The 13,663-nt window shown below is 50.2% G+C and overlaps 1 protein-coding gene across 2 annotated transcripts in view; it reads right to left on the bottom strand.

The window, feature by feature from the left end:
* The window catches only part of NetA (Netrin-A), a 504,355-nt gene that overhangs the window by 19,027 nt on the left and 471,665 nt on the right, over positions 1-13,663 (bottom strand). For both annotated transcript variants that reach the window (XM_071656077.1, XM_071656076.1), the window contains exon 2: positions 8,303-8,491. In XM_071656077.1, the coding sequence (XP_071512178.1) occupies positions 8,303-8,491 (189 nt within the window). The remainder of the gene's footprint in view (positions 1-8,302; positions 8,492-13,663) is intronic.

Genomic DNA, 13,663 nt, shown 5'->3' with positions numbered 1-13,663 from the left:
ATAGATTATCTTCCTTAAGCCTCAAAAGTAAATGATTGGGATCATTGTGTGGATACCACGAGCTGTGTGAGCTGGGCATCAGGAGGGTCGGGTGGTGAGGCACTCCCTATCCCTACCTCACACTCGTCTTCCTCACCTGTACTGTGGTGAGGCCTTCCCTCACCCTACCACACATTCATCCCCCTCCTCACCCCCTGCACTGTGGTGAGGCCTTCCCTCACCCTACCACACATTCATCCCCTCCCCCTCATCTCCTGCACTGTGGTGAGGCCTTCCCTCACCCTGCCACACATTCAACCCCCTCACCCCCTGCACTGTGGTGAGGCCGTCCCTCACCCTGCCACACGTTCAACCCCCTCACTCCGTGCATTGTGGTGAGGCCTTCCCTCACCCTACCACACATTCATTACCCCCCCTCACTCCCTGCACTGTGGTGAGGCTGTCCCTCACCCTGCCACACGTTCAACCCCCTCACTCCCTGCACTGTGGTGAGGCCGTCCCTCACCCTGCCACACACTCGTCCTCCTCACCTCCTGCACTGCGTCATACAGCGACCTCGACCTCGGGTCACCAATAATCATCTTCTAACCTCTCGTCACCGTGTGTCAACAAGGGTACACAGGCTAACGAGCACACCCAATAAACTACCTCTTAATGACTTTAATCTAACCTAACAACTTCATGGAACCAGATGAGAGAAGAAATGCTCCACACAAGAAGAAAAACCCCTATAAAACTTCAACCTGAGCTACTAGTCTCTTTTACAAAAGCTAATTAACTGTGTGTACACAACTTGGGCCGAGATTGAAGATCGCAAGAAAGCAGTTCAGCAATGTAGTCTAACAGCTGAGCTACGTAACAACTGATAAATTAAAGCTGTGGCCTGGCGGCCGAAGAACGTCTCTGAAGTTCAGTAAGCAGCGGTGCGGGGTCTCTACTGAACCTTGCACTTGCTGAAGTTAGTGATGTGTCGTGGTGACCTTCCAGATAGTAATCCTTACATACCGTACCCTGCCGACACTACTGGGGTGTTGGGAGATCGATCGATCGATCGAACAGGAGGATCACTGGCGACCCCTAACATGGACACCAGACAACACCAGCATGATCTACACAAGGTATACCCCAGGGCGACCTGCCCTCACTCATCAACATACCACGATCATCACACGTGATCTCCCTCCTCCACCAAATACAGCCTCCCTCCCCTCCCGTCTACACTCCTCCCTCCGCGACGAACCCTTCCTTCCCTCCGTGGCCAGCAGCCCTCCTCGTGCGTGACGGGCTGGTGGTGGTTGTCAGTCGACAGCCACCACACATAAGCTTCACATCTCGTCCCAGTAAACAGCTCAGACAACGCACAAACCTCTCAGCACCTGGGGTCTTAACCCGAGCGTCTGGCCAATTGCTGAGATCACCCGTGAAGGTATAATGTCCCTGAGAACACGACATTCTCAATGGATAAACTCAGTCTAAACTTACATTCTCACTCCAGCAACCATCACATACTCGAAACTGAATGGGACCAGAATGAGGGAAAGTTTACATGAAACCCTCACGATTTTTTTTCTGCCGTTTACCCTTACTCTTGCCAGGATGAAACCAATCTATAAATATATACATCGCGACCCCCAGTATAAAACTAGAGGAACGTGACTCTGTTGAATAGGGTGTGCCAACAAGGCCGTCCTGCGCTGTAAGAAGGAGGACATCCACATCGTGTTGACACAGATTAAAGCATCACTCCTTCAAAGACGACCGAACACAACACAGCTGAAACCGGACATGGTGAGACGTGCTGCTGCACTGCCTGGCCCAGTAACTGATTGCAGCAGCTGCATCAGGCATAGCCTTGGTACAGCTGTTGTTGTACGAAAAATCAGGACAGCTGCTCTACCACGTGAAACAGGAAATCACAGCAGAACAATCAACAGGAAAGGGCAGTAGTGGTGCAGCTGCTGTGCTGTGAACCTGGACAACTTCTGTACGTCTAAGGCAGCAAGAGACAGCAGCAGCGGTAGTGAGAGGTGCTGCACCATGAACCAAGACCAGTGTACCATACGTGCCCCATGGCAACTGACGTACCATGAACCAGCCACAGGTTGTGACGAGGCAGACGTAAACATGTACACATGAAACACGACTGATCGTAGAGTTACGACGGTACGAGCCTTGAGTACGACTTGAGCGCTAACACGACTCTTGAACACGACGATACGATCCTTTAGTACGACATGACCCTTGAGCACGACAGTATACGACCCTCAGGTATGAGGGCCTTTAACCTGACCCATGAAGGTCAGGTTAAAAGCCAGGCCTACCGTCCACATGGGTCGCATGGTATAGATCAAGGGGTCAAGTAGATACGACCACAATAATAATCATCAGAGAACATGTCGACCCCAACTCCTGCTTGCTGGCTGGTGAAGTGGGATAACTTGCTGGCTTCTATGAAAGGATCATTTGCCTTTATCCATCGTAAACACACCCGTTGGTCCCTTACCAGAGAACAAATAGTTTGGGAAGTGTGTGTGTGTGTGTGTGTGTGTGTGTGTGTGTGTGTGTGTGAGGGTGGCGCCTGAGACTGGTGCTTGAAGCTACACGTTATAATTAACATTACCGGTATTAGCACAAGACCCGCCGCCAGTAACTGTCAAGTAAAACATGTTAACTTGGACCCAAGAGGAGCAGCCAACAGCCTCGCCCTCAAACACCCTCACTTGAGTGAGATCCACCTGGCTCCCGAGGAACAGGCAAGACCCCCTCCACCTGCTGGTGCTCACCTCCACCTGCTGGTGCTCACCTTCACCTGCTGGTGCTCACATCCACCTGCTGGTGCTCACCTCCACCTGTACCCACTAGCGAGTGGAAGATGTTCTCCTCCCACTGCAATATTCCACTCAAGCTACCACTACTGGGAAGAATCTGAGGAGATAATTTCCAGGAAATCTTTGACGCGTCTTCACAGTTCGTATCAGTTTTACCTTCTGCTTAATCATGAAGGAGCTCCCTAGCCTCACACGCCACCCCAACCACACCTCTACCACTCAACTACAACCTCCTTCCTTATGTCTGACTGCCATCGTGTCTGACTGCCATCGTGTCTGACACAGACACACTCGCTACACCCGACATCATTTTCCCACTCGTGAGCGGGCAGTCAGGAGAGGTGGTCCGTAACCTACTTTTTTAAAGACTAAAATCAAGATCTTGCCAGAGATGCCTAATGTTGTGGTGAAGTTTACTGCCACACGACCACAATACTGAACGACTGAAGGACATGTGGGGTGCATACGAAGGGGCACATCTCTCTCTCTCTCTCTCTCTCTCTCTCTCTCTCTCTCTCTCTCTCTCTCTCTCTCTCTCTCTCTCTCTCTCTCTCTCTCACCCCTTTACATTATGGGGAAGAGCCTCATCGCGTCGTAACCCCTATATGAGGTATTGCACGGCTGGCTCACACACACACACACACACACACACACACACACACACACATCCTTTAAGACGTCACTCAGTCTGATAAAAATAATAGCTGGTACACGTCGTCGTCTGTGTCAGCACCACACGAGTCTTCGAGATGCACATTTCACTGCTGAAGTGGAGACACTTTCCTGTTGGTAATGTCTGGGGGACATGGACGCGAGAGGCCCCCTTAAGACAACACATGCAGACGTTCAACACAAGTGTAGCACCAGTTTGCAGCGGATTTCTATCTCACGTTCATGGGAAAATCCCTCTCTCTCTCTCTCTCTCATTATGTGTGTGTGTGTGTGTGTGTGTGTGTGTGTGTGTGTGTGTGTGTGTGTGTGTGTGTGGCACCCCAGATTTTCGCTGCTGGTAGCATCTAACCGTTCATGTACGTGGGACTGACCCAACCTGTAATGACAGTGTTTATGAACTGAGTACATGGGATTCACAGCCCACCTAACCCATGTACTGCCTACATACATGGGTAACGACCCAAGCTGTATCTAATGTACTGAATACCTGGTGTGGCCTCAGACAACCTCAGTAATTGGCTTAATATTCATCTATACCCGAGTACCTCACCACACTCACGCTTCTCTGGTGCCTGTAACGTCTCGCCCAGGATATAGCATGTGGCCTGGTAATTAAAGTGATTAAACCAACTGAATTCCTCGCTACTGCGACAGAGCGCTGTTGTGTGATACGAAACTTAATTACAATCTAGGAAATAATCCTCTAGTCTCTCCTGTCCATTCTATCGCAAATGCACTTTCTACAGTGGTCTCTCCGATGTGTTCACTACCAAAGCAACTTTAATGAACACAGTAACGTCTGTTGTCACCGTTCATAAACACAAGAGGAAATTTCAACATAAAGGCATCCTGTTACAGAAGCCGACTTCAGGAAGGTACACGTTGATGTATGAGATGTGATGGTGGTGGTCATGATGTACCATGAGGGTACCGTCCCCTGTACCTGGGCCACTGAGGGTACACACAAACCCATGACCAAACCATAAGACAATTTAGGAGAATATTGATGGGTCATGTGAGGGTTGGAGGCCCAGCTTCTTACCTAACCTCAACCATGGGAGACAGCTCCCTAGTGATGACACAGACTTAAGTGGGAACCAAAATGTTAAAATGACGTGTCTGTTATTACTTTACAATGGGTAGTTACGAACATAACTGGATACCTCTCCAGGACGGCACAACTACTGCTGGTGTACGTCAGACAAACTGGCACCAGGGGGAACATACAGTGGACACTTCAGGTGACGATCATTAGTGGCCCCAGGCTGGAGATACTGCTACCCACTACACAGTGGTGTTCCCCCACCCTCACAATGTGCTCCTCACTTTAATCTTTTAAAGACTCAATATAATTAGCATAAAGGTGAAAATCATAAAACGTAACGTTGTTTTCATATATGCGTGTGGCTTACATGTGTTCATCTCCCTCTTAAACTTATATAGTACGAACACTTATACACTTATAAATATATTAAACATATAATTATGGTAAGAAAGATGAGTTGGTGTATCACTTCTTCAGAGACTACGATTCCTGTGGATCCTTCGACCTCTGGATCCACGCGGAGGTTGAGGCCTCAGTGGGGACATGGTAGGCGTTGAGGAACTCGTACAAGTACGTCCACAGTGTAGTGTGGGGCATCCTGGCGGGGGATGCACCTGGCCTTGGTCCTCGGGTGTAAGGTTCGTGTGTCATGACTCTACCTTAATTATCCTTCTCGTACAGTGAGGCAGCAGCCGCCCCGTCCCTCCTGCCGCCTCCCAGGCTCATTGTTCCACAAGGGTCGCCGCCGACGGTCACAAGAAAGAGCAGCTCATGAATGCAGCTGCTCGGCTGGAGTGTAAGGTCCACATGACAAGCCTCACACCGTGGCGGCCCCTCACCCCTGGCTGGCTACACCCGCTGCTGCCTCCTGACTCTCCTGCTACCACTGCTCTCTGCTGGCTGTCCTTGTCCTTCTGTTTCCTGCTATCACAGACCTCCGTCTGTCTGCCTCACCCTACACCACAGCCACATACACACCACACTGGCCCTACGGTCCAATACACCGCACCTTCACCTGGCCCAATACCTCGTACCACAGGTCACGCCACCCACCCTTCCCCGACAACACAGACCACATCAGCCCCACCACAACGGGTCACATTGGCCCCACCACAACACAGGTCATATTAGTCCACCACAACACAGGTCGGACCAGCGCCACCACAAGGCAGGTCCGGGACAGCGCCACACTCCGCAGGTCACAACACCTCACAGCTGGGAAGAGGCCACAGGAGAGAGCAGCCGACCGTGTTGAGGCAACACCTTGGGAATTACTGTTCAGTTTAGAGACGCGTCCTCATCAGGGATGAACACCGGCGATGCCACTCCAGACCCGACCATCACAGTAACTGTACGACGCTCTACCCGGAGCTCCGCATGCAAATGTTGCTCCTCCTGGATCCCAGCCTGGGTGAGTAAGTTAACGACCAGAAACGTAAATGTTACAGTGAAATCGTCAGCGGTGCGTCCTGACGCCTCCCCCAGCCAGTGTCTGTTAATACATCCACTACCACTCTGACAGTAGCGACCACCTGTTACCTGGTTACCAGACTTTCCTTGTGTCTACCATGGTGCTCCTCGGCTGCTACCTCTACCTACAGTTCCTTATGTTGTCCTCAACACTCTAAAGGTAATACACAGACAAGAAATGGTTGGCCATATTGTAAGACCGATGTGTAGTAATCTTTACATTGGCAAAATTAGTAAATAATTATTTTTCCAAAGTTGAAATGATACTTTCATGACCTCACAAAGTAAGCATGTTCACACAGACCAGGTCGGTATGACCTCTTGGTATGATGGCTTGACCTCTGACCTGTGGCGCTGATATGACCAACATGTCCACCATAATTCCAAGTTCTATACACAGTACTACCTGGTGACAAAGGTCCCTGGACAAAGGTGATGTCATAAAACATCTTATACATCAAGGCACAAGTTAAGCAAAGGACCGTAACACATCCACCTTCCTTCTACGATCCAACACACACGCCACGAGCCGTTCTTATAATCACAACTTCACGAGCAGTCTGGGAGTAAATGTCTGAAGAATGATTGCTCGGTGCTTATTTTTCCTCATCACAAACACACTATCACAAGATGTCTTTCCTGCAGCCACCATATCACTTCACTCGACACATGAAATACTCTGACAGCTGTGTCTCGGCTGTGTCTCGGCTGTGTCTCAAGATTACAGTCATTCTGCGTTGTCTTATACATATTCTCTCGCCTAAAGTGCTTCCCATCTTCAAAATTTCACACGAACTGAGCGACTCACGTCTTGCACACACATTCGTCCAGAGTTATGGCGGCCAAAGTCGCTACAGAAACTTGGGATCCGTCCCCTTCCTTCTTGCTCAACATAATGAGGGCTTCAGACGAGCTCTGCGCTCGTATGCTTTCAGAACACGGCCGTCCAGGACATCGCTCGCAACGAGAACACTAGTGAACACTGGAGACACGATCACCGAGTTCAACCATCGTCAGTCTAAATACAAGTTCGTTTCCAGACAATTACAGAGAGCACAGTAGAGCATGGTTCTACATGATGGCAGAGAGAGAGAGAGAGAGAGAGAGAGAGAGAGAGAGAGAGAGAGAGAGAGAGAGAGAGAGAGAGAGAGAGAGAGAGAGATTCCACACCACAGTCAGCAAGTGTTAGCATTGAGTCCACAGAGGCGCCGTCACCCATCTCCTGCAGTCACCAGTCACCTACACAATGTTGTGGTTGTGATCCAGTCATATTCTACGAAGAGAAAATTGCCGGATCATCGAACCAGCTTAAGCCTATAGTCGAATTTCCACAGCATTCACAGATGCTTTCCATGACTGGGTGTCAGAGGTGGAGGTCTGGATAACAACTGTACAACAAAACACAGAAAACACGCGTTTGAGGACAAAAAAATCCTCCACCGGGACTGTGGAACATGTCTGATGAATATGTATTATATGAATATGTATGAATATGTATATGTATGAAAACTGTGATATACTTAATGACACAAGTTAGTGGTAGGCAGTCATGAAGGGCTTGATCATAACGGTACGACTCTCACGTACGACGATACGACCCTTGAGCATGAAGTTACGACCCTTGGGTGTGATGGCTTGGCCTGACACGTCGGAGGAAAAGCCGGACTGCCATCACCAAGGGTCGTACCGTCGTGTTCCAGGGTCGTACCGTCGTGTTCCAGGGTCGTACCGTCGTGTTGCAGGGTCGTACCGTCGTGTTTAAGGGTCGTATCGTTGTGTTCCAGGGTCGTACCGTCGTGTTCCAGGGTCGTACCGTCGTGTTCCAGGGTCGTACCGTCGTGTATAAGGGTCGTATCGTCGTGTTCCAGGGTCTTACCGTCGTGTTCCAGGGTCGTACCGTCGTGTTCAAGGGTCGTACCGTCGTGTTCCAACAATGCTAATGCTAATGATAATGATAATGATAATGATAGTATACAGATGATGAAAAGATTTGGTTACGCAAATGAGGAACGCGTCGACCCAGGTTGGAGGCAGGGCGGCCGGGGAGGGGCTGGCTGGCTTCGTGTACACTGCAGTCAAGAGGCCATAAACCCGTTAATAATGAGCCAAGACCCGTAGCAAAGGCCACGTACTTACACTGACCACCTGTATTAGTGAGACACACACTCACGGAGGCTGAAGCAGGTGGGGGTGTAGCGAGGCAGGTGGGAGGATACATTAAGGTGTAGTGAAGGACGTGGATGGTGTTCGGTGTGTGAGAGGGTCAGATGGTGGAGGGAGGACTTACCTTTACATGCCTTGCGGTGTATGATGGGTCTGGTGGGGTCTCTGTAGAAGCCCTCCTTGCAGTAGTGGCAGTGTCTGCCCGCCGTGTTGTGGCGGCAACGGTAACACACCCCGCCGCTCACCCGTCCCGAGAGCTTGTATAGTTCCATGTTGAAGCGACAGCGGCGCGCGTGCAGGTTGCAGTTACAAGCTGTGGGGGCAGGATAACAACACGTTACTCTCCACTGGTCTGAGGTAAGAACTCTATCATGATACTCAGTAACACACGTCACAATACGTGACTCTAATAATACAAAATACCACGAAGACAAACATACATACATGACACTCTCTGTCTGTGTTCATTCTAAACCAGTAACACAAATATAGTATTAAGCAGAGAATGAAGACACTGTTCATAACATTGTGAAATTCAAGAATATAGTTAAATAGGAGCGTGGCATCATACAGCAGGCGGGGGACACACCAGTTTCACTTCATAATTCTTAAATCCCGTGGTGAAGACAAGTGCTCAATGAAACAAACACAACTGACTTAGCTCCTCGCCCTTGTGTACAAAAACATTCTCTTAACAAAAACCTCTGACTTTCTTCGGCATCAAAGACTGGCTAAACTTCTCATGGCACCTGCCTCTCCTGGTGGGCAGTATGGCCGGACTGAGCCAAGGTACAGTGAGGCTCTAGGTTATCATCAACCGGTATTTAATAACGGGAAAGAATGAAGGTTTCCATATAAAGGGGTGGGCAGTGTGGCGGAGGGAGGCTGGCTCGCAAGGAGACGCCCTACCACCTGGCCAACCACAGGGCCCGCACCTTCGACAACCTACGTCGTCCTCTCCTCGTTTTCAATTGAAGTCTTAAATCATATGTGTCTTTTTTTTTCTTTCTACGGGTCGTGTGGGAGGGGAGGGCGCGGCCCTCACTTCTTGCCTTACCTGGAGGCGTGACTGAATCGCCCGGATTTTATACCTATGCTGGACGTGTGTGTGTGTGTATGTGTGTGTGTGTGTGTGTGTGTGTGTGTGTGTGTGTGTGTGTGTGTTCTCTCCGTGGGCGTCACCACCACGCCCACGCCCATGCCCCTTCCTCTTGTCACCCAACGCACACAATAACACATGGAGCCTGCTCCTCCATGGGGTAGCCCTACACACCACACTCATCACCACTACCAAGGCACACCAGTTGCTGGGGCTGTCAACACTACTAGCCACACAGGTGTGACGCCACACGAGCACTGTGCTACCATCTGGAAGGTTCGTTCGCGTATGTCTCCAAGACTGCATGACCGAATGTATGAATACATGGTGAAGGCGTACACACTGCATGTGGGCATACATACATACATACCAGCACGTATACAAAGTTAACTGCCTTGTAGTTTAGTTTACCTCGTTGTTAACAGAGCAGGACCAATGCGACACAGACGGAGGCTAATCAGATGACACAGTCGTGTACCCAGGCCAACAGAACGAGCTCGCGAGGACCACTGTGCCCACGTCAGAGATACTCAGGTCAGCAGGGGTTTTATTAGGTCAAGGCAGGGTCACAGGCAGGTCAAGGCAGGGTCACGGGCAGGTCAGGCCAGGGTTACAGGCAGAGTGGACCTGCTGACGTAAGGTTGAGAGGAGCACCACGCCACAGTGCGGCAGCTGATGTACTACACAACACTTCATCATTATGTTTCCTAGTGACGTCTCTCATCACTACATATACACACAAGGACGACCGAATTATCTACTGATCTTCGTAGAATATTTAAGGATAAAAGTGAGAAAAATAAAGTGAGGGAGTCATACAGAGACGGCAGTATAACCCACACATACCAACATTTATAACAACCAGCATGCAGTCAGTCAGGTGTTGCCCCATGGGTCGGGGGTGTAAGGACTACATACAACCCTCCCCAGTGTTGCTTACATATGAAGCCACACCGGGGGGGGGGGGGGGGGGGGGGGAGGACAAACAAACTTATAACACCGTTAAATATATCTTACAACCTGTGGGACACGGTGATATGGGTGTGTTCTCTTCATGTACCTTTGATAAGGACGCGACCACAAGAACACGTTCTTGGGGCTACGAATCCGCAGAACATGTGAATGACAGACAACGTGACATGACAGAGAGTGTGACAAGGATGGGACAGTGTGACAGGCTGTCAGTGAGATGGATCAACTGACGGGATCTGCAACGTGACAAAAATTCGTGACACAGAGGGACACACTATGTAACGCCTGACTGATGTGACGGACAGTGTGACGGTGAAGGTGACGGGGTTATGCTGGCATGACGCAAGACCTCTTCCGCCACACAAGTACCCTTTAATGTAGGTGTACACTCATCACTCACAACATCTGCATATGTACTTATAACACCGTTAAATATATCTTACAACCTGTGGGACACGGTGATATGGGTGTGTTCTCTTCATGTACCTTTGATAAGGACGCGACCACAAGAACACGTTCTTGGGGCTACGAATCCGCAGAACATGTGAATGACAGACAACGTGACATGACAGAGAGTGTGACAAGGATGGGACAGTGTGACAGACTGTCAGTGAGATGGATCAACTGACGGGATCTGCAACGTGACAAAAATTCGTGACACAGAGGGACACACTATGTAACGCCTGACTGATGTGACGGACAGTGTGACGGTGAAGGTGACGGGGTTATGCTGGCATGACGCAAGACCTCTTCCGCCACACAAGTACCCTTTAATGTAGGTGTACACTCATCACTCACAACATCTGCATATGTACAACACACTGAATGCCAGCAACCCACGTATATGTGAGGCGGAAAGGAAAGAGAAATCTGGTCAAAGGAAGGGAACTTGACAGACAAAGTAGTAGATGCTTAAGTTTCCTCTGGTGAATGGAAAAGATGGGTATAGGTCGACGGGTGGGAGGGAAGGAGGGCGTGTCCACGGGTGGGAGGGAAGGAGGGCGTGTCCAAGGGTGGGAGGGAAGGAGGGAGTGTCCACGGGTGGGAGGGAAGGAGGGAGTGTCCACGGGTGGGAGGGAAGGAGGGAGTGGTGTGAGGGAGGGAAGGAGGGAGTGGTGTGAGGGAGGGGATCAAGTGCCTCATAAAGAGCATGATGGGCTGGTGGGGCAGCCAGAAGCCATTTGCTGATGAGCGACAGTGTTTATGGCGGTCACCCAGGTCGTGAGGCTCCCCTTCCTCATGCACCACCTCATTACCAGCCCCTGCCTGCGTGGCTACAGCTTACCTCACAGTCCTCACCACCTCATCTCTCACCATCCTCATTCCTCACTGCTCTAGTTACAGCCTCCGTTAGTCCTCACCACCTCATCTCTCACCATCCTCATTCCTCACTGCTCTAGTTACAGCCTCCGTTAGTCCTCATCACCTCACATCCTCACAGTGATCAAGAGTCATCCATAATACCTGGTGTGGATGTCTTACCCATAATCTATCTCTCGCTTTACACACATCCTCAACCCACACCCGCTGGGGTATCGAACCACGGACCTCCATGTTGGTATATCTTACTTTTTTCCAGTTTTCAAAACAATATTCTACGCCGACAGTTCCAAAGAGACGTACTATCAACCTGGACAATAAAGACAAGTGTTCTGGACCTTACACACACACACACACACACACACACACACACACACACACACACACGCACCCACACACACACAAACACACACACACTACCCATGACTTGGGCTGGTTGCCTCGTGTTGAGTTTCCCGTATAAATAGTAAAGTCCACCACCAGACCTTAACGGAGAGAGGATGTTCACAAGGGTGGACGCAAGGTAGGTGGGCGGGTGCACAAGACTGTACGAGCTGAGGAACAAGAACATGTATACAACCAGCGATGACACATGCTGGCTGCGACACTTGCCGACGACCATGCCAGGCTGGCGTGCCCTTGTACAGCGACAATCTACACCAAGAATGGAACACATCACACCCCAGTGTGTTACCACGCCCTCCTCCTTTCATTCTCCCTTGTGTCCTTATGGTTACGCCGTAAAGATAAGAACTTGCTCACGATCGTCTTTAATTCCAAATTCAATTCTTACGTATCAAATTTATTCATTCGATCACCGTGAAAAGATCGACCTATCAATTCTACCTCTGTTCTGGGTGACGAATGAAACCGCTTGCCCACGACGGTACTATCCATGCGTTCATGATGGCATGGCTTTGACCTGTACCGCAGAGGTGAAGTCATTGGCTAAGTCATCACACCCAACGGTCGCATCGTGGTGCTCGTGGCGTTAACGTGTAGCACAGACCTTCGGCACTGTCCACCACGGCCGGACAACTTGTCGGGTAATTTCCGCGAAGGTCAGAGACGCTGACGACAGCGGCCAGCTGAGGTGCTGGGTGCACGGGTGAGGTGGTCGACCGGGAGTATGAAGGAAAGACTGGACGATCATGATGTAAACATGCGGGAGAATGTGCAGGTGTGTCAGGGGGAAGGATGAGAGGAGGAGGTTATGTGTAAACCTATCTCCTGGATGGTGGGAGCAGCCGCCCTAGCCATGGACAGCTAATACTGCTACTGAGAGCATTACTGACAGACTCGGGTTAAGGCCAAAGTTCTGCTGGAAATGTATCAAGCGTAGGAATAACATGCTTACCTTATATTGGTTCCCTCCCTCCCTTAATTTCCAGACAGAGAAATACTCGGATGGTAAGAAAAGAATGGTCATCCAGGCATACTTGGTGCTTGGAGCCAGCAGTTCCAGGTGCAGCGACTGGGAACCAACATGTGAGCATGTCGGTGTAGAGGCGAAGGAAGGGCAGCAAGCGAGAATATATGAAGACGTTTATGTGAGAGCAGCAGCAGCAGCAGTGAAAATCCCTAACCTTAACACCTGCTTCTGCAACCATCGCTCATCTCCTCCCCCAACAACAAACACCTGCTCCCCAAGCCCCTCACGTGACACCAGGAAGAACAAAGCTGTAACAGGGAGGAATCAGTCAGTTCACTTCATTCAAATAAATCAAAGATCGCAGCAGAAACTTTGTACTGTAACCAATTCTGACGTATTCAAGGGTGAGGGACACGCGTTCAGTTGGTGTAGTGTTGTGGTCACCGTCTGGGTTAAAATGCGAGTAGCCAGCCAGGCGGGACTGACTGATTAAGGTTGGCAGAGAAGCAAACATAGCTGGCATTTCTACCTAACTTCGTCAGGTCTGTCTGGTGTCCCGCCTGGCTGGCTGCAGGCCTTTCTGGCAAGACACAGTTCACGACAAAAGAAACAGCCAAGAGATAGTGAAGGAGGCAGGTGTGAGGGAGGCACAACCGTGGCATGAGGCAGGTGTGAGGAAGGCACAAACCTGTGGCAGGAGGCAGGTGTGAGGGAGGCAAAAG

The sequence above is a fragment of the Panulirus ornatus genome, chromosome 62, assembly GCF_036320965.1.
Source record: "Panulirus ornatus isolate Po-2019 chromosome 62, ASM3632096v1, whole genome shotgun sequence".
Taxonomy (NCBI): domain Eukaryota; kingdom Metazoa; phylum Arthropoda; class Malacostraca; order Decapoda; family Palinuridae; genus Panulirus; species Panulirus ornatus.
This window is presented reverse-complemented; position numbering and strand designations above follow the sequence as displayed.